General features: G+C 36.6%; 1 protein-coding gene across 4 annotated transcripts in view; it reads left to right on the top strand.

Moving 5' to 3' along the window:
- SPAG6 (sperm associated antigen 6) overlaps positions 1–24,533 on the top strand; it is a 71,683-nt gene that overhangs the window by 9,202 nt on the left and 37,948 nt on the right. For 3 of the 4 annotated variants that reach the window (XM_055296736.2, XM_055296738.2, XM_055296737.2), the window contains exons 3-4: positions 16,198–16,364; positions 19,844–20,027. In XM_055296736.2, the coding sequence (XP_055152711.1) occupies positions 16,198–16,364; positions 19,844–20,027 (351 nt within the window). Of the gene's footprint in view, positions 1–11,546; positions 11,608–16,197; positions 16,365–19,843; positions 20,028–24,533 lie in introns of those variants that run through there. The other variant, XM_063611072.1, reaches the window with a different exon arrangement.

The following is a 24,533-nucleotide window of genomic DNA, read 5'->3' on the forward strand; positions in this document are numbered from 1 at the left end:
AATCAGGATCAGGAGACTGGGTGCTCATTTTTGCTATAGCAGTCATGTTGGATAAGAAATGTTAAAGGGGTAACATCTGCAGGACTTGGTGACTTAGGAGTAGGGGTCGGGGCAGGTAAGGTGAGAGATGACTTCAAGATGCCTCCTGGACTTCTGGTTGCTTGGACACATTAGCACCATTCATCTGTAAAGAAAGGATGCCAAGAGCAGAGAGAAATAGTGATTTTACTCTTCAGTGGTTGAGATATCCATGCAACAGTGACTATGGTGATGTAGAGTGCTAGGGCTCAGGAGAGAGAGATAGCTGGAAAGAAAGATTTGGATATGTGGAACTAACATGTTAATTTGAAAACTATATTAAAAGTCCATTTTATATTTCCTCATGTAATTGTAAATATGTTAAGTTCCAATTATTTTATCTAGAGTATAATGCAAATCCAACTTCGCATAGCTTTCATGTTCTACATTCTCACTCAGTTGAGAATCTCACAGACAGACGACGGTGGCTGGGACCTAATCAAGAGACAGCTGGCTAGGCACGGTGGCTCACGCCTGTAATCCCAGCATTTTGGGAGGCTGAGGCGGGTGGATCACCTCAAGTTAGGAGTTCGAGACCAGCCTGGCCAACATGGTGAAACCCCATCTCTACTAAAAATACAAAAATTAGCCAGGTGTGGTGGCAGGCGCCTGTAATCCCAGCTACTCAGGAGGCTGAGGCACCCGGGAGGCGGAGGTTGCAGTGAGTTGAGATTGCGCCACTGCACTCCAGCCTGGGCGACAGAGCGAGACTCCGTCTCAAAAAAAAAAAAAAAAGAAAGAAAGAAGAGTCAGACAGTTGCACTGGAAAAATGAATTAAATTTTGGTTTCATACAGTAACAATGGAAGTCAGTTACGATTAATGCTAATGGTAGAAATAATGTGAATTCAACAGACTATATACCCTTTGGTATACATTCCAAACCTGGCACATAGGCCAGTTTTTCTTGGCAAATGGGCTGTGATAGACAGTAGGGAGGAGAAACAGGAGAGCATAGACTCGAGCCATGAAGAGCATCTACCTCATTGGATTGTAATGAGGGTTACATGGGTTACTATTTGTAAATTTCTTAGAGAGGTACCTGGCACATGGGAAATGCTATGTAAGTGTTTGCTAAATAAGTGAATGAATTTATGATGTGCTGGTCCCCATCCCATCTTCCTCTCAGCCCTTCCCACTAAAAAATGACATATCAGATATGGTAGTCCTTTACTCACAAACAACTGAATCAACACTGAATCACCAAACAAAACTTGGAAGATACCATAGCTAGTGAGAATAAATTTCAAAGGAGAAAACAGATTATTGTTGCTCATAATAGTTTCTTGAATTATTTACTATTACAATTGAATTCTATGTAAAAAGGCCATACTTTTTGTGATTCATTCTGACACTTTAGATAAATTACAAGACTTTTTGTGTGTTATAAGGGAAAACACCCTAAATCACAATTGACTTTATGTCTGAAAAAGTATTTCAAGAAAACAAGGCAAACGGATATGTGATACCAACATTAGTGATTTCTTTTTTTTTTTATTATTATACTTTGGGTTTTAGGGTACATGTGCACAATGTGCAGGTTTGTTACATATGTATCCATGTGCCATGTTGTTTTGCTGCACCCATTAACTCGTCATTTAGCATTAGGTATATCCCCTAATGCTGTCCCTCCCCCTCCCCCCACCCCACAACAGTTCCCGGAGTGTGATGTTCCCCTTCCTGTGTCCATGAGTTCTCATTGTTCAATTCCCACCTATGAGTGAGAACATGCGGTGTTTGGTTTTTTGTCCTTGCGATAGTTTACTGAGAATGATGTTTTCCAGTTTCATCCATGTCCCTACAAAGGACATGAACTCATCATTTTTATGGCTGCATAGTATTCCATGGTGTATATGTGCCACATATTCTTAATGCAGTCTATCCTTGCTGGACATGTGGGTTGGTTCCAACTCTTTGCTATTGTGAATAGTGCCGCAATAAACATACGTGTGCATGTGTCTTTATAGCAGCATGATTTATAGTCCTTTGGGTATATACCCAGTAATGGGATGGCTGGGTCAAATGGTATTTCTAGTTCTAGATCCCTGAGGAATCGCCACACTGACTTCCACAATGGTTGAACTAGTTTACAGTCCCACCAACAGTGTAAAAGTGTTCCTATTTCTCCACATCCTCTCCAGCACCTGTTGTTTCCTGACTTTTTAATGATGGCCATTCTAACTGGTGTGAGATGGTATCTCACTGTGGTTTTGATTTGCATTTCTCCGATGGCCAGTGATGATGAGCATTTCTTCATGTGTTTTTTGGCTGCATAAATGTCTTCTTTTGAGAAGTGTCTGTTCATGTCCTTCACCCACTTTTTGATGGGGTTGTTTGTTTTTTTCTTGTAAATTTGTTTGAGTTCATTGTAGATTCTGGATATTAGCCCTTTGTCAGATGAGTAGGTTGCAAAAATTTTCTCCCATTCTATAGGTTGCCTGTTCACTCTGATGGTAGTTTCTTTTGCTGTGCAGAAGCTCTTTAGTTTAATTAGATCCCATTTGTCAATTTTGGCTTTTGTTGCCATTGCTTTTGGTGTTTTAGACATGAAGTCCTTGCCCATGCCTATGTCCTGAATGGTATTGCCTAGGTTTTCTTCTAGGGTTTTTATGGCTTTAGGTCTAACATTTAAGTCTTTAATCCATCTTGAATTAATTTTTGTATAAGGTGTAAGGAAGGGATCCAGTTTCAGCTTTCTACATATGGCTAGCCAGTTTTCCCAGCACCATTTATTAAATAGGGAATCCTTTCCCCATTTCTTGTTTTTGTCAGGTTTGTCAAAGATCAGATAGTTGTAGATATGCGGCATCATTTCTGAGGACTCTGTTCTGTTCCATTGATCTATGTCTCTGTTGTGGTACCAGTACCATGCTGTTTTGGTTACTGTAGCCTTGTAGTATAGTTTGAAGTCAGGTAGCGTGATGCCTCCAGCTTTGTTCTTTTGGCTTAGGATTGACTTGGCGATGGGGGTTCTTTTTTGGTTCCATATGAACTTTAAAGTAGTTTTTTCCAATTCTGTGAAGAAAGTCATTGGTAGCTTGATGGGGATGGCATTGAATCTATAAATTACCTTGGGCAGTATGGCCATTTTCACGATATTGATCCTTCCAACCCATGAGCATGGAATGTTCTTCCATTTGTATCCTCTTTTATTTCATTGAGCAGTGGTTTGTAGTTCTCCTTGAAGAGGTCCTTCACATCCCTTGTAAGTTGGATTCCTAGGTATTTTATTCTCTTTGAAGCAATTGTGAATGGGAGTTCACTCATGATTTGGCTCTCTGTTTGTCTGTGATTGGTGTACAAGAATGCTTGTGATTTTTGTACATTGATTTTGTATCCTGAGACTTTGCTGAAGTTGCTTATCAGCTTAAGGAGATTTTGGGCTGAGACGATGGGGTTTTCTAGATATACAATCATGTCATCTGCAAACAGGGACAATTTGACTTCCTCTTTTCCTAATTGAATACCCTTTATTTCCTTCTCCTGCCTGATTGCTCTGGCCAGAAATTCCAGCACTATGTTGAATAGGAGTGGTGAGAGAGGGCATCCCTGTCTTGTGTCAGTTTTCAGAGGGAATGCTTCCAGTTTTTGCCCATTCAGTATGATATTGGCTGTGGGTTTGTCATAGATAGCTCTTATGATTTTGAGATACGTCCCATCAATACCTAATTTATTGAGAGTTTTTAGCATGAAGGGTTGTTGAATTTTGTCAAAGGCCTTTTCTGCATCTATTGAGATAATCATGTGGTTTTTGTCTTTGGTTCTGTTTATATGCTGGATTACATTTAGTGATTTGCATATGTTGAACCAGCCTTGCATCCCAGGGATGAAGCCCACTTGATCATGGTGTATAAGCTTTTTGATGTGCTGCTGGATTCAGTTTGCCAGTATTTTATTGAGGATTTTTGCATCAATGTTCATCAAGGATATTGGTCTGAAATTCTCTTTTTTGGTTATGTCTCTGCCAGGCTTTGGTATCAGGACAATGCTGGCTTCATAAAATGTGTCAGGGAGGATTCCCTCTTTTTCTATCGATTGGAATAGTTTCAGAAGGAATGGTACCAGTTCCTCCTTGTACCTCCGGTAGAATTCGGCTGTGAATCCATCAGGTCCTGGACTCTTTTTGGTTGGTAAGCTATTGATTATTGCCACAATTTCAGAACCTGTTATTGGTCTATTCAGAGATTCAACTTCTTCCTGATTTAGTCTTTGGAGGGTGTATTTGTTGAGGAATTTATCCATTTCTTCTAGATTTTCTAGTTTATTTGCATAGAGGTGTTTGTAGTATTCTCTGATGGTAGATTGTATTTCTGTGGGATCGGTGGTGATATCCCCTTTTTCATTTTGTATTGCATCTATTTGATTCTTCTCTCTTTTCTTCTTTATTAGTCTTGCTAGCGGTCTATCAATTTTGTTGATCTTTTCAAAAAACCAGCTCCTGGATTCATTAATTTTTTGAAGAGTTTTTTGTGTCTCTATTTCCTTCAGTTCTGCTCTGATTTTAGTTATTTCTAGCCTTCTGCTAGCTTTTGAATGTGTTTGCTCTTGCTTTTCTAGTTCTTTTAATTGTGCTGTTAGGGTGTCAATTTTGGATCTTTCCTGCTTTCTCTTGTGGGCATTTAGTGCTATAAATTTCCCTCTACACACTGCTTTGTGTCCCAGAGATTCTGGTATGTTGTGTCTTTGTTCTTGTTGGTTTCAAAGAACATCTTTATTTCTGCCTTCATTTCATTATGTACCCAATAGTCATTGAGGAGCAGGTTGTTCTGTTTCCATGTAGTTGAGCAGTTTTGAGTGAGTTTCTTAATCCTGAATTCTAGTTTGATTGCAGTGTGGTCTGAGAGAGAGTTTGTTATAATTTCTGTTCTTTTACATTTGCTGAGGAGAGCTTTACTTCCAACTATGTGGTCAATTTTGGAATAGGTGTGGTGTGGTGCTGAAAAAAATGTATATTCTGTTGATTTGGGGTGGAGAGTTCTGTAGATGTCTATTAGGTCCACTTTGTGCAGAGCTGAGTTCAATTCCTGGATATCCTTGTTAACTTTCTGTCTCGTTGATCTGCCTAATGCTGACAGTGGGGTGTTAAAATCTCCCATTATTATTGTGTGGGAGTTTAAGTCCCTTTGTAGGTCACTCAGGACTTGCTTTATGAATCTGGGTGCTCCTGTGTTGGGTGCATATATATTTAGGAGAGTTAGCTCTTCTTGTTGAATTGATCCCTTTACCATTATGTAATGGCCTTCTTTGTCTCTTTTGATCTTTGTTGGTTTAAAGTCTATTTTATCAGAGACTAGGATTGCAACCGCTGCCTTTTTTTGTTTTCCATTTGCTTGATAGATCTTCCTCCATCCCTTTATTTTGAGTCTATGTGTGTCTCTGCACGTGAGATGGGTTTCCTGAATACAGCACACTGATGGGTCCTGACTCCTTATCCAGTTTGCCAGTCTGTGTCTTTTAATTGGAGCATTTAGCCCATTTACATTTAAAGTTAATATTGTTATGTGTGAATCTGATCCTGTCATTATGATGTTAGTTGGTTATTTTGCTCGTTAGTTGATGCAGTTTCTTCCTAGCTTCGATGGTCTTTACAATTTGGCATGTTTTTGCAGTGGCTGGTACCGGTTGTTCCTTTCCATGTTTAGTGCTTCCTTCAGGAGCTCTTTTAGGGCAGGCCTGGTGGTGACAAAATCACTCAGCGTTTGCTTGTCTGTAAAGCATTTTATTTCTCCTTCACTTATGAAGCTTAGTTTGGCTGGATATGAAATTCTGGGTTAAAAATTCTTTTCTTTAAGAATGTTGAATATTGGTCCCCACTCTCTTCTGGCTTGTAGAGTTTCTGCCGAGAGATCAGCTGTTAGTCTGATGGGCTTCCCTTCGTGGGTAACCCGACCTTTCTCTCTGGCTGCCCTTAACATTTTTTCCTTCATTTCAACTTTGGTGAATCTGACAGTTATGTGTCTTGGAGTTGCTCTTCTCGAGGAGTATCTTTGTGGCGTTCTCTGTATTTCCTGAATCTGAATGTTGGCCTGCCTTGCTAGATTGGGGAAGTTCTCTTGGATAATATCTTGCAGAGTGTTTTCCAACTTGGTTCCATTCTCCCCGTCATTTTCAGGTACACCAATCAGACGTAGGTTTGGTCTTTTCACATAGTCCCAAATTTCTTGGAGGCTTTGTTCATTTCTTTTTATTCTTTTTTCTCTAAACTTCCCTTCTCACTTCATTTCATTCATTTCATCTTCCATCAGCGATACCCTTTCTTCCAGTTGATCGCATCTGCTACTGAGGCTTCTGCAATCTTCATGTAGTTCTCGAAACTTGGCTTTCAGCTCCATCAGCTCCTTTACGCCCTTCTCTTCATTGGTTATTCTAGTTATCCATTCGTCTAATTTTTTTTCAAAGTTTTTAACTTCTTTGCTGTTGTTTTGAATTTTCTCCCGTAGCTCGGAGTAGTTTGATCGTCTGAAGCCTTCTTCTCTCAACTCGTCAAAGTCATCCTCCATCCAGCTTTGTTCCGTTGCTGGTGAGGAACTGCATTCCTTTGGAGGAGGAGAGGTGCTCTGCTTTTTAGTTTCCAGTTTTTCTGCTCTGTTTTTTCCCCATCTTTGTGGTTTTATCTACTTTTGGTCTTTGATGATGGTGATGTACAGATGGGTTTTTGGTGTGGATGTCCTTTCTGTTTGTTAGTTTTCCTTCTACCAGACAGGACCCTCAGCTGCAGGTCTGTTGGAGTTTACTAGAGGTCCACTCCAGACCCTGTTTGGCTGGGTGTCAGCAGCAGTGGCTGCAGAACAGCAGATTTTTGTGAGACCACAAATTCAGCTGTCTGATAGTTCCTCTGGAAGTTTTGTCTCAGAGGAGTACCCGGCCGAGTGAGGTGTCAGTCTGTCCCTTCTGGGGGGTGCATCCCAGTTTGGCTGCTCGGGGGTCGGGGACCCACTTTAGGAGGCAGTCTGTCCATTCTCAGATCTCCAGCTGCATGCTGGGAGAACCACTACTCTCTTCAAAGCTGTCAGTCAGACAGGGACATTTAAGTCTGCAGAGGTTCCTGCTGAATTTTTGTTTGTCTGTGCCCTGCCCCCAGAGGTGGAGCCTACAGAGGCAGGCAGGCCTCCTTGAGCTGTGGTGGGCTCCACCCAGTTCGAGCTTCCTGGCTGTTTTGTTTACCTAAGCAAGCCTGGGCAATGGCGGGCGCCCCTCCCCCAGCCTCGCTGTGGCCTTGTAGTTTGATCTCAGACTGCTGTGCTAGCAATCAGCGAGACTCCATGGGCATAGGACCCTCCGAGCCAGGTGCGGGACACAATCTCCTAGTGTGCCGTTTTCCAGGCCCATTGGAAAAGCGTAGTATTAGAGTGGGACTGACCCGATTTTCCAGGTGCCGTCTGTTACCCCTTTCTTTGACTAGGAAAGGGAACTCCCTGACCCCTTTCGCTTCCCGAGTGAGGCAATGCCTCGCCCTGCTTTGGCTCACGCACAGTGCGCTTCACCGACTGTCCTGAACCCACTGTTTGGCACTCCCTAGTGAGATGAAACCGGTACCTCAAACAGAAATGCAGAAATCACCCGTCTTCTGTGTCGCTCAGGCTGGGAGCTGTAGACCGGAGCTGTTCCTATTCGGCCATCTTGGCTCCACCCCCAAAATTTGTGATTTCTTAACCAAATACCGGAACAATGGCCAGAGGTATATAATCAATAAAGGCTGGAAGAAACCAAATCAAGGCCTGAAAATTCTTATTCTAAAAAAAGGCAGGGGAGGAACACAAATAATTTTAAGTAAAAAGTGACCAGTGAGGGAAATGAGAACGTGTTATACAATTCATCAGTGTTGTGAAACTTGGTTCAGTAAAAATTATCATATAAATGTCATAATTTGTTATAGAAATATTTAAAAATCTATTAGAGTAAGGATGGTAAGTATAATTAGACACACTAACAGGAGAATATGTAATGGTTGCAGTAGTAAAATCAAAGTGGATGGTAGTTTCTAGGTCCATTAGCACAAGTGTTGGGCTAGCTGTATATTGAGAACAAATTACAAATTACCTATGCTAGGTCACTTGAAGAATAGAAAAGAAGTTTAAAACATAAGCTCTGGCCTAGAGAGGTTTTTTATTTTACTGAGGATATAAGACATTTATTCACACAAACTAGAGAACCATATAACATGCTGTGTCAAGGATGGCTGCTGTGCTGTGCTTTGCACAACTTCAGGGGTGCCATTTATATCAATCTATGTGAACGGCATTCCTTCAATTTGTGCAGTGCACATCCTGCACAGCTATACATGGTAGACCTGGAATTATTCAAAGTTTTCATTTTTATTAATTTCCCTGAGAGTAAGTGGGGCAAACAGTAAAGCTCCCCAGTGACTTTCCATTCCCCTTAAAATAAAATCAGAAAATCTTAGTTTGGCCTACAGCCAAATTTGATCTGACCCCAAGTAAACTTCTTAGCTTTATCTCTTGCTACCTCACTCCTCCCATTTTATGTTTCAAGCCAGTATGAATTTATTGAGGCTTCTTCAACAGTGAGCAACAACTATATATACTTTGACCAAACCAGAAACTTGGAAATATCACTGATTCCTTTCCAAAAATCAATTTGTCTTCTGAATATCTCCTTAGACCTTTCACTTTCAGCTTTCCTTTTGCCATTACCATTCTCCAGGCTATCTTCATATCTGGCTCGGTAACTATGATAGTTTCCTAAGTGGTCTTCCCTGCCTCTCATCTTGTCCCTTGTCATCCTTTTTCCCCACTGTAATCAGAGTGATCCTTCTTTACAAGCTGTGATTTTGATCCTGTCACTGCACTGACATCAATGTTCAGATAAAGTTCAAAATACTTAAAATAGTTTATCGGATACTTCAGGACTTTTGTCTCTATTTATCTCTTAGCCTTCTTTCTCCAGCTTCCTGTCTCCCTTCTTGCACTGTAGTCACACTGCATTCTCAGTTTTGTCAACATATCAAACTCTTTTTGCTCTTTGTTTATACCGTTCCTTCTGGGTGCAATACTCTTCAATCCTTTCTCTCTCCATCCCCTCCAAGTTTTTCAGCAGGCAGTCAAAGTCTGCCTGAGATCCTTTGGATCTTAACTTCAGTGTCACTTTCCCCTGTGTTGCTTCCCCATGTCCCTCCAAACCTAGGTTAGATGCTCTGTTGTATGTTTGCAGAGCTCTCTCTACTTCTCCTATAGTGGCATACATCATAGTATGTTGGGATTATCTGTCACAACCCCTTTAGAAGTTCCTTGAGGTCAAGGACAATTGTGTTTTTAATACTGTGTATATTCTTGATAGATATATCTTGAATGAATTACTCATTCAAGAGTAATTCAAAAATGTATGGTAAAAAAGCCTCAAACTATGGGGCCATTGAACCTTTAATAGTTCTTCATTACAATGGATGGTATTAATTAATGAGTCATTCACTAATAATAAAATTCTGTGGATGAAAATATTGTAAAATTAGGGAACTGATTTCTTTAGCATTTTTATTTATCAAGCACTTGATGGTGTTTATTTTGTTCTAATCTTCCTAGCACTTTAGAAATTTTATCTAATTCTCACAATAACTTTGTGAGTAGTCCTAGAATTTGAGGGAACTGAGGCACAGAGATGTTAAGCAGTCTTACCAAGGTCCCTCAGCTAGGAAGTGGCAGAGTCCAGATTTGAACCCAATTAGTTTTCCTCTAGATTCATGCTTTTAACCACCTTACTCTGTTGCCTCTCAACATGGGCAGTCATGTAACCTTCCTTCTATTTGTAAAACATGAAGTTTCTATTATATTATTTCTTATTGGACCCCAGAAAGAATGCCTGAGTCAGATGGTAATATTGACAGTGAAAGGTGAATCTTTTACTGTGTAATTGGTTAATTTTGTGCAAAAATCACTTCTTGTAAAACTTGAATGAACTATAGTAGCAGTTTCACAGTAAGTGGTTACACAGAATGTAGCTTTAGATTAAAATGAAGCATATTGTTGGAATTTGAAGTTTTAAAGTTTTGTAAAATTTATAGTAACAAATATCTAACATATTTTATAGGTTTATGATTTTTTTTTTGAGATAGAGTCTCATTCATTCTGTCACCCAGGCTGGAGTACAGTGGCACCATCCTTGCCCACTGCAGCCTCCACCTCCCCTGTTCAAGTGATTCTCCTGCCTCAGCCTCCCAAAGTGCTGGGATTAAAAGTATGAGTCACAGCACCCAGCTGGGTATGGAGTTTCTGTTAGGGATAATGAAAAAGTTCTGGACATGGATAGTGGTGGTGGTTGCACAACACTGTAAATATACTCAATGCCACTTAATTGTACACTTAAAATGGTTTAACTGATAAATGTTGTTATGTATATTTTGCCACAATAAAAAAAATTTAAAAAGCAGTTTAGAGGTAACCAAGGCAACAAGATAACTTTACTATGACATAAGTGGACTGAAGGCCCAGTTTGCAGAAACCATTTATTTTTCATTTAACTTTTATTTTGAGTTCAGGGGTACATGTGCAGGTTTGTTACATAGGTAAACTTGTTGTGGGCGGGGGGAGGATACTTGTTTTTAAAGGAACAAAGTTGCAGTGTTAAATGTCTTTGTAAGACAGCAGACTGAGGTAATATGTATATAAATTATATGCTTTAATATAAGAATGAGTGAGGTGTTTTTTGTCATTGGAAAAACTTGACATTTTCTTCCTGATTGTTTCTATATGTCACTGGCATGGAAAATAAAATAATTTGGCCTGCATTGTGTTATAACAAATTAAATGAAAGAGTTGTGATTGTTTTGAGGTTATTTTATAATCTCCTTCACTAGACTGTTAGTTTCTTGACAGTCGGTGTCAAGAAACCTTAAGTCATATATATATTCCTATTGCTTGCTACGTAGTTAACCCTGATATCTTTTTTGAATGAATGACTATGGACAGGATCAGTGTGGCTATTTTTTTTTTTTACTTTTTGAGTGGCTTCTTGTTTTTGTTTTTGTTTTTTTTTCATAACTGGATTGCAATATTGAAATTAAAAGCAGTGTCTTCAGGCCAGGTACAGTGGCTCACACCTGTAATCCCAATACTTTGGGAGCCCAGGAGTTCAAGACCAGCCTGGACAACATGGCAAAACCATGTCTCAAAAAAAAAAAATAAAAAATAAAGTAGTGTTTTCAGTATAGCACTAGAATAAGAAAAATAGGCAAGGAACTCAAAGCTATAAATTATGTGTATGGGAGCATTGTAAAGATTTATCTTTAAGTTAAATTTCAAAAATATTTTCACACAATTTAATCAGTTTTTATAGAGCAGACAATTGTTTTATGGATATTGAGTTTATTATGTGAATTGTTATTTTTAGTATTTGATATAATATTACATAGTATATGTTGGGTCCTTCAACTGAGCCCCAGTGATGTCATTTGCTCCTTACTAGAGGCCTTGTTTATCAGATATTGTGGCAACTATTCAGACTGGTTTAATTTGTGAACTCTAAATTTCCATGCATTCACTCACCATGGATCTCTGGATACCTAATGGACAGGCAGGTAAGAAAAATTTCTTTTTATTTCCTTCCTTCCATCCTTCCTTCCTTCCTTCCATTGTCACCATTTTTATGCGGTTTCCTTGCATATTTATCTGTATTTTTATGAGAAACTTATAGTTAGAATAACAAAGTCTCCATGTTTAATATGTGTAAGAGGTAAAAACATGTCTCTTTAGAGGAAGAGAAGCACATGGGGACTGATAATTATGAAGCACTAAGAGGCCATTTAAGGACTAGAAATTTGGGGTACTATTTTTGAGAATTTATTTTCTTTTCCAATAAGGTTATTCCAACAGATATTTCAAATGGACACTTTAGCTTTTATTTATATAAATTTGTAGATTTGAAAATTTTTCAAAATTCTCTTTGTGCTACTGTCTAAACTAAACAATATAGGAAAATTATAATAGAGCAGAAACATCACATAAAAGCCTAACTTTGACGTTGGATATAGAAATGGAAGAGAATTATGAGTCATTTTATTGGCCTTATATTAATATTTAATGAGCCAGATGCAATAGAAACATGGAGAAAATATAGAAAAAGAGAATTCCAGCCAGGTGTGGTGGCTCACGCCTGTAATCCCAGCACTTTGGGAGGCCAAGGTGGGTAAATCACTTGAGCTCAGGAGTTTGAGACCAGCTTGGCCAACATAGGGAAACCTCGTCTCTACTAAAAATACAAAAATTGGCCGGGCATGGTGGTGCATGCCTGTAATCTCAGCTACTTAAAAGGCTGAGGCAGAAGAATCGCTGGAACCTGGAAGGCAGAGATTGCAGTGAGCCAAGATTGTGCCAGCCTGGTTGACAGAGTAAGTGAGACTCCGTCTCAAAAGAAAAAAAAAATTCCCTTGGGTATATGGAATAGTTAATACCTTTTTGAGTGGGCAAAATATTTTACTTCTAAATTATAAACTAAAATTTTTTAAAATCGGAGATTTGTGGCAGATTAAATGCTGTAATAAACACTTATAATTAAATATTAGAATGCCAGGTAAATTAATTCATTCTTAAATCTTTAATATGTTTTCAAAGCTCTTTAGATTTAATTCAAAATATAATTCAATATGAAAAATTTCAAAAGATGATAAACCACTGCCTTTACGTAATATATCAAGTGGGAACATAAATATATATATTTATTTCATATATTTATTTTATATAAATATATATTTTATATATTTATTTTAGATAATTTATATATATTTTATATAAATTATATATATTTATTTTATATAAATATAGTTATATATTTTTATTTTATATAAAGATATACAAATATATATTTTATATATTTATTTTATATAAAGATATATAAATATATATTTATATATTTATTTTATATAAAGATATATAAATATATATTTTATATATTTATTTTATATAAAGATATATAAAGATATAAAATATATTTATGTTGTATAAAGATAAAATATATTTATGTTGTATAAAGATATAAAATATATTTATTTTGTATAAAGATATAAAATATATTTATTTTGTATAAAGATATAAAATATATTTATTTTGTATAAAGATATAAAATATTTATTTTGTATAAAGATATAAAATATATTTATTTTGTATAAAGATATAAAATATATTTATTTTGTATAAAGATATAAAATATATTTATTTTGTATAAAGATATAAAATATATTTATTTTGTATAAAGATATAAAATTTATTTTGTATAAAGATATAAAATATATTTTGTATAAAGATATAAAATTTATTTTGTATAAAGATATAAAATATATTTATTTTGTATAAAGATATAAAATATATTTATTTTGTATAAAGATATATAAATATATTTATTTTGTATAAAGATATGTAAATATATTTATTTTGTATAAAGATATATAAATATATTTGTTTTGTATAAAGATATAAAAATATATTTGTTTTATATAAATATATAAAAATATATATATTTATGTGTCCACTTGATATATATGTATATATGTATATACCTGTATATCTCCCCCCAAAAACAAAATAAAAAGCCCAGAATAATCAGGAAAAAATAACATGAAACTTAATTGTGATTCTTTAAAGCTATTCTAAGCATACTTTTTTGCCTCATTAATGCATTTATTATGAAACTTTATATGTTAACAAATTTAGCTTTTCTTTTTTAGAGTATTGACTTATTTTAATTAAAATAGTGCATATTTATTATAAAAAATATGAAGTAAGTCCAGGCACAGTGGGTCATGCCTGTAATTCCAGCACTGTGGGAGGCCAAGATGGGAGGATCTCTTGAGCCCAGGAGTTTGAGACCAACCTGGGCAACATAGTGGGACCCCCATCTCTACAAAAAATAAAAAAATTTAGCCAAGTGCAGTGCACTCAGTTATTTGTTAGGCTGAGTGGGAGGATTGCTTGAACCTGAGAGGTTGAGGCTGCAGTGAGCCATGATTGCACCACTGCACTCCAGCCTAGGCAACAGAGCAAAACTCTGTTTCAATAAAACCCAAAAAAACAAAAAATAAGAACGTAATGCTCGATGATAATGACAATACAATGTCAGGCCAAGCCCTGTGCCCAATTCAAAAATGGTCACAGAGCTTGGCCTGACATTTCTTCAAAGAAGATGTACAAATGGCCAATGAGCACATAAGATGCTCAACATTATTAGTGCTATGGAAATGCAAATCAAAATCACAATGAGACACCAGCTCATCCACATTCCGATGGCTGTTATTTTTTTAAAATGGAAAATTACAAGTGCTGGTGAGGATGTGGAAAAATTGGAACCCTCGTAAAATGATGGGAATGTAAAATGGCTCAGCTGCTGTGGAAAACAGTTTGGCAGTTCTTAGTGGTGATGGTCACACAACATTGTGGATGTACGTAACTCCACTGAACTGTAAACTTAAAAATGGTTAAAATGGTAATTTTTATTTTATTTGTATTTTATTCAGTAAGAAACCAACAACAATGAATCAAGTAATAAAGCAAGCAACAAAGAGATGGACAATTTTTTTAAATCCACCTTTCCTGAAATAACCTATGTTAACATTGAGTAGTTATGCTATACCTTGTTCTGTGCTTTAAACTTTTGTTGTGGATATTTCAGAAATTATCTCTATCAAACAGTATAGATAATAATATATAAGTAACACTCATGAACACTGGATTTGTTGAACATGAGCTATGACCCAAGTGTGGGCAGGGGCTCTGTGTGCCTGCAGCGCTTACCAGCCTTCATGGGATTCACACCTGCAACGGTGATAGAAGATGATCTAACCTAGCGAACTTAGGCACGAAACTAATGACTAAGTAAAACCAGAAACTAGGAAAATCCATAGGTTGCATCATTAAATGTGTCTGTGATTAAGCATCACTGCTCTCTGCTTAGGTTATTTGCCAGTACTCTTTTATTTTGGTCTAATCCTAAGTGTTACTATAATGGCTTCTCGGCCTTTTGCTAAGATCAAGTGTTTAGATGTTACTGTAAATGTTTTCCTTTTGTTCTATTTCAGATGTTTCTGCATATAATAATATAAAAGAATACTGGTAGTATTTGCTTTTGTGTATAACTAGAATATGTTTTTAAAGAAAAGATTTAATGATATCTAATTGAGTAGACTGGTATAAATTAAAGTGTAGAAAGTCAAGGGGTACTTTGTTATAGTTTGAATTCTGTTATTACCTTTCTTGTAATCTTAGACTAAAACAGCATCATTAAAACAGAAATAGCAGTTGACTCTTTTGCAGAATTTACAGTAAGGCAAAGTTAATAGAAAGAGCTGGAATATACAGTAAAATGACCACAATGCAAATACTATTGGTATCTCTCTTCCCACCTCCTCAGTTTTCAATATGTATTATTTAACAATTATCAATGAAAAATGTATGAATTATAACCTTACTTTACCATTCATTAGTTGTGTGACAATTAACCTTTCTCAGCCTCAATTTTCTCGTCTGTAAAATAGACGTAATAGTAGGGCCTGCTTCATAGTTTTGTTATAAAAGTGAAATGAATTATTATGGAAAAAAGTCCTTAGAACAGTGCTTGCATATAATAAGCTCTTGATAAATATAAGCTACTTTTACTATTGTTGCTGTTGTGGTGATGACGATGATATACCTACTATGCATTCAACCGTTGGATGAATATGATGAGCACTAGTAGTACACTTCCTCATCTCCAAGACATTTATTTGGAGATAATACGCAGGTGAGGCGTTGAAGTGAGCCTTGAAATATAAGATTTGCAAAGTCTGGGGGGAAGCCCTCTTTTTTGTGTTAGACATCATAGCATACTCTACAACCTTTCTCTGCATGCCTCATAATAACCCTGTCAGGTAATATAGACAGGACTTGCTGAATCAGGGATTCTTACCTAAATCCAAAGCCTTTCTTATTTCCATGCTCTACTGCATGTTTAACAATGATAGCTTGTATTATTTTGTGTCTTGGCCAGTTAGGTACTTCTAAATTTCCATTAGTTTATAGTGAATAGTTTTGTTTTTACTGATTTTTTCCCTTTAATTTTACTGTCTGCATATATGCTGAATTGTATTTTTGCTTTTTAATTTACATTTTCCTGATTTCTGTTCTTTCATAATTTAACTCAGGTGTAATGTCTTTGCTGAGAACTCTTCTTCTAGACGTGGTCCCAACAATTCAACAGACTGCTGCTTTGGCTCTTGGGAGACTGGCCAATTATAATGATGACCTAGCAGAAGCTGTTGTGAAGTGCGACATTCTTCCACAGCTTGTTTATTCATTGGCAGAACAGAATGTAAGAATTTAAAAAAACTAGTTATATATTTTTTGTTTTAGATTTTTTAAAATGTGACAGTTTGGATACAGTTGCAAGCCTGTAGGCATAAAATTATTAGGTGATTAACACAATCTTCAATTATCTGAGCTGCATGTAATTGTATTTTCAGGGTATTTTGCTTTGGTGCTGATAACCACCATTTATCTATTATTGATAATATAAGGAGAAAATAGATTTTTTAGGGGGAATTATACATAAAGCAGTATTTCTATATATGAGAGTTTTAAACAAAGCTGTCCGATCTGTTTAGGGAAGTATGTAGACCCTAGGCAAATAGTTGATCTCAGCAGTCCTTATATGCTGGTGAAACCAAGTTAAGTGAAATAGTGAGAGACAGCCTTGAGGCAAGGGGTAGAGAAGCAACCAAAAAGAGGAAGAGAATAAGTATGTGTAATGGAAGGTTTGATAAATCTTTTTTACCAAGTTATAGGCATGTCAACTCTGTTAAGCACTATCTAAAAGTGCCCCCATTTTTTCCCCCTCCTATCTGGTACCACTTTCTGTTTCTATACAATGCCAGCTATTTGGTTTCCACAGTAGTTAAGGACCACCTGTAGGTAGGTTTTGGACTGTTCATTCTATTCTGTTAGTTTATCATAACCTAGGGATAGAGCTTTCTTGACATATCTTTGGGATTAAATTCCTATTTGTGTAACAAAAAGACAAGCCAATTGAAAAATGGGCAAAGGAATCAAATAGACATTTCTCCAAAGAATATATACAAATGGCCAAGAAGCATGTGAAAAGATGCCCCACAGCATTAGTCATTAAGATATGCAAATCAAAACCACAATGAGGTATCACTTCGTACCTTCTAGGGTGGCCATAATAAAAAATAAAAAGAAAATAACAAGTGCTGGTGAGGACATGGAGAAATTGGAACTTTCATACATTGCTGGTAGGAATGTAAAATGGGGGAAACCACTGTGAAAACACTTTGGTAGGTCCGCAGTCAGTGAAACATTTGTTACCACGTGACTCAGCAATTCTATTCCTAGTTATATATCCAAAAGAATTGAAAACAGATGCTCCAGCAAAGCCTGCACGCAAATGTTCATAGCAGCAGCATCCACAATAGCCAAAAGGTGAAAGCAACCTAATTCGATCAACAGATGAATGGGTAAACAAAATGTTGTGTATCCATACAATGGATTATTAGTCATAAAAGGAATAAAGTACTGATAAATGCTACACCATGGATGACACATAAAAACATTATGCTAAGTGCAAGAAGCCAGACACAAAAGGCCACAGATTGTGTGGTTCCATTTATATGAACTATCCAGAATATGTAAATCCATAGAGACAGAAGCAGATTAGTGGTTGCCAGGGGCTGGAAGGAGAAGGGAATGGAAACTGACTGCTTTATTTGTAAGAAGTTTCTTGTTGGGGTGATGATAATAGTCTAGAACTAGACAGTGGTGATGGTTGCACAACATTGTGAATGCACTAAATGCCACTAAGTTGTATACTTTACAATGGTTAAAATGGTAAATTTCATGTTATGTGTATTTTGCCAGAATAAAAATAAATCCTAATGGTGCAGAAATTTGCCTTATATTTATAGATAAGAGAGTCACTTACTAATGCTTGTTATAGCTCTACAAGGAGTCACAGAAATTTTATTTTTCTTGTGGATATTCCTTCTATCATCAAATACTGTTGGGCTTTCTTCCTCTTGGACTCTTAGATCTTTCTTTTGAGAGCAGAGTCTGTATTCTGGTATCCCACGTAGAAGATTTTCAGTAGAAGTTTTCTAAGTTGAATGAATGTTAATTAGTTGTAGAGAGACAAAAAAGCACTACAGCAGAAAAGTGAGGAGGCAGTGAAAACACGAAGCGTTTGCACAAGCTTCTGTCTCCCTCACCTTCCAGCCTTTAAGTCATTTCTCACAAGAGATTTAATCTCCTCTTTATGAGGTACAAAGTCCTGTGGTTTTGCTGTTTTTTTTTTTTTTTTTTGGCATTTCTTTTGATGAGGAATGGAAGAGAAGAGTGTTAGGAATTTGGGGGAAGTGAAAATTAGGAGAAAGAGGGAATGAGATCAGAAAGTGTGAGTTATAGGCACTATAATTAATAGTGACTATTGATACCCCTAAATGGTCTGTAAATTTGACAATTCTGCAGTATAAAAAGTCAAATTAGCTAAGGTAATGAAAATAAATATATCATCATTTTTTCCCCACATTTGTAAGAAAATAATCTATGGAAACCTGCTTCAAAACTCTACACTAATATTTAGAGTAAATTAGTAGAAATTTGGTTACTTATATAATTTAAGAAACTAAAGAAAATATGTCAAATCAAAAACATCAGTACTAACGTAGCATATTTCTTATATTAGCAACATATACTGATTTTTAAGATATACTATGTTTAAGATGTACTTGATGTGTTTTTTTCTCATGTAATTTTCATTGTATCAATATTATAGTCTAAGTGAATAGAATGCTTTCAAAACAGGTGCCGTAGTCAACTAGTCACTTTTCAGTAGTCACTGTGAAGAAATAGAAACTTAGAATGTAAAATAGGGGATTAATTGGGTTTTATTAATAACAGAAAGAGTTAGGAGACCATCACTGTGTCATTATGCTAACCATAAAACCATAGTGAGTGTCACAGCCACATATTTCCTATACATTTAATTTTTTTAGCGATATGAAGAGAAACATGTTAGTCTTGTATTTCAGTTTCATTTACTCATTCCTTAGTGAGATACAATGCATCTATAGGAAATATAAGTATGAAGCAGTATTTAAAATTTACCAAATGGTAAGTAACTTGCTTTTATCTTAAAAAAAGCATTTCTAGAGAAAATAACTTATATCCCATTGTTTGGCTGTTTTATTTGCCAGGAAAAGTTTTAAAATGTGTCATGAATGTTTTGCCTTTATGTTTATTTGATGATTGTAAGCACATTTTGGAACATGGTTGTTACTTCAGAATAATTTAGGACACCAGAAAGATTAGTTGAGGTCATGAAAGGCCTACCATGCTTAAAGACTGAGGGCAAGTAAAGGAAATGAATTAGTCAGTTGACAGTGAGCTTAGTTGCACATGCTAACAATCTAAGAGTTCCCAAGGGTCAAACAATACATTTTGGTGTAATGCAGATACATAAAATCTCATTATTTTATGAATTTGTGGAAAGTATGTTTATAATTTTATACAATTTCCAAATGCAGGCTTCAGGGTAAAACATTTGAAATACAATGTAAAACCTACCTTATTTTCAGTTGAGTTACTGAACAGAAGCAATGAGGGCACATCAAATAATCAAAATTATTTTGCAGGATGTTTTTCATCTTTTATATTCAAAAGCTGCTGAGCTTTATTTACATTAATGTTATTTTTATGTTAGTTTTGGTCTATTTTAGATTTTGGTTTTCTAAGTACTCAATTCATTTTGAGTTTTGTCTGTTTGACCCTTGTTTGTAGCGCTTCTACAAGAAAGCAGCTGCCTTTGTGTTACGAGCAGTTGGTAAACATTCTCCCCAGCTAGCTCAGGCAATAGTTGATTGTGGAGCACTGGATACGCTGGTCATATGCTTGGAAGATTTTGACCCTGGAGTCAAGGAGGCTGCAGCCTGGGCACTTAGATATATTGCAAGACATAATGCAGGTAATTTAAAATATGCAGGAGCATATTTTAAAATAGGATTATTATAATTCAGATTTATTAGGCAAATCCAGTTTTGCTTGGTAAAACATAGGTGGAGTTTTAATGATGTTTCTATATGTGATGAGAAATACGTTTTGAATGATGGCAAAGTTGTTTGGATCATATATTCACACACACAAAAAAAACCCCTATATATTTCAGTCTTTATCTTTGCAGAAGGGAAATTTGAAGAGGTGGAGAAAAGGAGAGAGGGGTGGCAGAGGGTGGGAGAGTGGGCTTGAGTCTCAAAGGCCTTGGTAAATTGGTTCAGTTATTAGGCTGGTGCCTAAGTGGTTTTGCCATTACTGGCAAAAACCCCAATTACTTTTGCATTAACCTAATAAATTATTTTAGTTAGTCACCCTCTTGGGGTCATTTGATCTTCCTGCCCATTCATGATAGGGAGTTCCAAACCAACCAGGAGACGTATCACGAGTGAGTGATGTTGAGGAGATACGGACATAACTTCCTGGAAAATATTGGTATTCAACTCATACTGGGCAGGAAGAAGAGAAGGAGCATGTTCTTCTATAAACTGACAGCTCAGTGGGGTCATCAAGAAGGGACCTGGGCCTCTTGTGAGAGGATTGTGTCAACGCACCCAATTGGTAAAAAGTACATGAGGAACATAATTTTCCCCATCACTTTACAGAAGTTGCTTATGAACAAATAACATAAGAAGAAAATACACTTTTAAAATAAACATATGTAAAAATGATCAACTTTGCTAGTAATCAACAAATTCTATATGAAAACATCAATGAAGATCTTTTTAACCTGTTATTGGAGTGGGGGGTGGTGGCAGGAGAGTAAAGCAGCAATATAGCCCGGTGACTAAGAGCACCGTGACGTTAGACAGGGCCTGAGTTTAGTTTAGATACTACCATTTAGTTGCTGCGTGACCTTGGACGTTGCTTATAAACCTTCTGAACCTTAGCTTCCTCATCTGCAGAAGAGGATGACTAATAGTGGTTACATCAGAGATTTGTTGTGAGGATGATGACATGATACATGTAAAGCACTTAGGTCAGTGCTTGGCATATGGAAATACTCAGTAAATGTAACATATTAATATTAATACTGAAGGTTAGAGTGGACAATATGACGTGTGCACATTGGTGGAGGAACTACAAATTGTATAAACTGGTGGAGAGCAGTTTGACAAAACTATTAAAGTTGTTGCCCTAAAAAAGCCTGCTTTGAGAATTCATCCTAAGGAAAGAATTCCACAGGATGGAAAAGCTATATTCATGCAAATGTTATTATAGCATGGTTTGTAAACCCCTCAAATATTTGATAGAAATTTAGTGGATAAATTATGGAACTTAATGAAATCTGAGGCAACAAATTTAAAAGGTAATTATGAACCTACATGGTAACATGGAAAAGTGGTTATAATGTTAAAAAGATATAAAATTGTGTATTACAATTATAATAATGTAAAAATAAGTTTTTATGTGGATATAATTACAAAAAAAAATCATGTTTGTATTCCTAAGGTGGTAAAATTAAGGAATTTTTTCTTCATGTTCCAGATTTTCAGTGTGTGTCTATGTCTAAAATATTAGCTGCTGTGTAGTGAGTAATTAGTATATGCCTGGCTCTGTGCTGTGTGCTTCAGACACATTATCTCATTTTGATTGCAGCTACTCTTGGGTGGGCATTACTCTCCCTGTTAAATGGAGAAATAAAGTGGACTTTAGAAAGGATATCCAAAATTATATTAATGGTGGAACTGGAATTTGAGTCTAACTGTCTGACTGCAAAGCCTGTGTTAACTACTATACCATACAGCTTCACTAAATACTTCCTGAAACAGTATTGAAGAAAAACTTCAAAACAGAAACAGGAAGAGGCTCTCCTAAGGTTATATTTAATTTGGTTCTTAAAATGGTGACATTATTACAGACAAAATAGAAATAAAACAGTGTAAAAGGCAAGTTGAAAAAGACAACTGTTGTCATGCTTAGAATTATTCAGAATTAAATTACAAATTATTAAATTATTTTCTTAAATCTAGATTTTGATTTTCTAAAAAGGTTCACCTTAAGACTATTGTTTAGTACATGTTGATTGAGAAAACTACAGCAGGGTTTTAAATCAAAAGCTGGTTATCATAGGAAACTACATGAGTATATTTAGTAAGTTTTTTTTAAGTCAGAGGGACACATTACAGATTGTAACATGAGTGTTGGAAAAGAGCTTTGAGGGACAATTATATAGATACTCTCTCAGGCAGGTGCCCCACAGATAACATTTCCATCGCTTCATTTTGTTGAGTCTGGGGCAAAATGCTTATAGTTCATAAACAGGATCTGTCTTAGGGGTCTCATTCCAAGTTCTTGGTATAATCTGGCTCCCACGTGGAATTTCCACTCTAATTTCAATATTTCACAGTAGTTAGGGGCCTGGGACCCAGAAGCTCCCAGAAGAGATTATTGCATAGATTTCTCAGAAGGAAAGGGAATTGTTACCTAGTAAACCATAAAAGTCATCACTCACATCCATATCAATGAAAATGGAGGATTTACCTCCAAATAACCTGATTTCTTTTTTTTTCGAGAGTCTTGCTCTGTCACCCAGGCTGGAGTGCAGTGGTGCGATCTTGGCTCACTGCAACCTCCGCCTCCCGGGTTCAAGCGACTCTCCTGCTTCAGCTTCCCAAGGAGCTAGGATTACAGGCAAGCCCCACCATGCCCAGCTAATTTTTGTATTTTTAGTAGAGACGGGGTTTCACCATGTTGGTCAGGCTGGTCTCGAACTCCTGACCTTGTAATCCGCCCACCTCGGCCTCTCAAAGTGCTGGATTACAGGTGTGAGCTACTGCGTCCGGCTTTTGTTTGTTTTGTTTGTTTTTTGAAAATAACCTGATTTCTTAATGATTTCCTAAAAGCAAAATATATTGAGATTAATGAATATTAGTGGAAAACTGTTTGGTTAGACAGTTCAAGAAATATAAATCTTAAATTGAGATGCAAAAGAAATAATATGTACTTTTAAGGGCAATAGAAAGAAAAAGTTCTGTGTATAGGAAACAAAATTAAAATAAGCATAGAAAGAAGCCAATGGGCATTACCTGACTTTTCCTTGTTTGAAAAATACAACTTCTAAAACATTTCTATGTAAAGATTTTAAAGCATTTTACAGACAGCCAAAGGGAACTTGGAGCTGACAACCAGAAATGGTGGTTTTTTTTTTCCAACTGTGTACAAATCATATCATTAAATTTTATGATTGAATCACCAGTTATTGAATACACATGGTAATGTTTACCTCTGACTTTGCAGATAAATAAGTGATTTCTTTCTAGTTTTTCCTGCTCCTTAGTGACAGCTGAGGTAGAATTCTTCTCAGATTGGCTTTCTCTTTTCTTACTTTTTGTAACCCTTTCCCATTCTGCAGAATTCTTCTTTTGTTTCCTCATTCACACAACTGTTTTTTAGTCTGTTGTTATAATTGTTCTCTTTTATTATTATCTATTGTTGTTAATCTCTTACCATGCCCACTTTATAAATTAAACTATAAAAAGTTTGTATAAATTTAAGGAGCACAAGTGCAGTTTTGCACATAGATATATTGTATAGTTGTTCTATTAACATATTTATTTATTCAACCAATATGAAATCTGTCACTGTTTCCAAGGAATAGTCTTGCTTTTGGAAAGGGTGCCTGGAGAGCCTGTGCCAGCTGGAAGCGTGATGGGCAAGGTAGGAGGGATGGTGGGATTCCCCAGCCACTGGGCTTCCTCAGCTGATGGCTCAACCGCTAGGAGGTGGGTGAGGGAGGCTGCTGCAGGAGGCTCCAGGCCCTCCTCCCCTGGTCCCCAGCAGCCTCCCTCAGGCCTTGTGACTGAAGTCCTGTGGCTCTGTGGAGGGTGCTTCCAATGAATGGCCGTCTGTGGAGACAGTGGCCACAATAAGAGCACTTGGGACTGAGGTGAGAGCAGCAGCCTGGCTACAAGTGTGCGGAAGTGTTTTGTGTGAATGGTCTTCCACATTTGGGCTCAAAAATGAGTTTTAAGTGTTTATTTTGGGAGCTTTAGCTAAAAAAAAAGTGTTTCTTTGTGGTAAACTTTGGCTTATCTCAAGCCTGGCAAAGAGGAATACATTTGATTAGACATTCTACAACTTTTAAATTATTGATATAATTGTCACATAGATGAGCAGACTGAAGTAGAGAGGTTAAAGGATTTATTCTGGTCACACAGCAATTTATGGTGGAACTGCTTGGCAACGGCTCAACACTTTCAGAGATTCTTGCATTTTACACTGTGAGGGATGAATGTGTACAAGATCTCATCATTCTTTTGTAGCTCCTTGTAATATCTGAAAGTCTTGCCAGATACCTCTGTTTCTAATCTCTGTTGGCCGCTTTCCACCGGGTTGACTCTTCTTTCTCTTGTGGACCTGATTTCTGTCCAGCTCTGTGGCAGTTGGGAGATGAGCTTGCTGCACCAGAGATGAGCAG

This window comes from Symphalangus syndactylus, chromosome 10 (assembly GCF_028878055.3).
Source record: "Symphalangus syndactylus isolate Jambi chromosome 10, NHGRI_mSymSyn1-v2.1_pri, whole genome shotgun sequence".
In the NCBI taxonomy this organism is placed as follows: Eukaryota; Metazoa; Chordata; class Mammalia; order Primates; family Hylobatidae; genus Symphalangus; species Symphalangus syndactylus.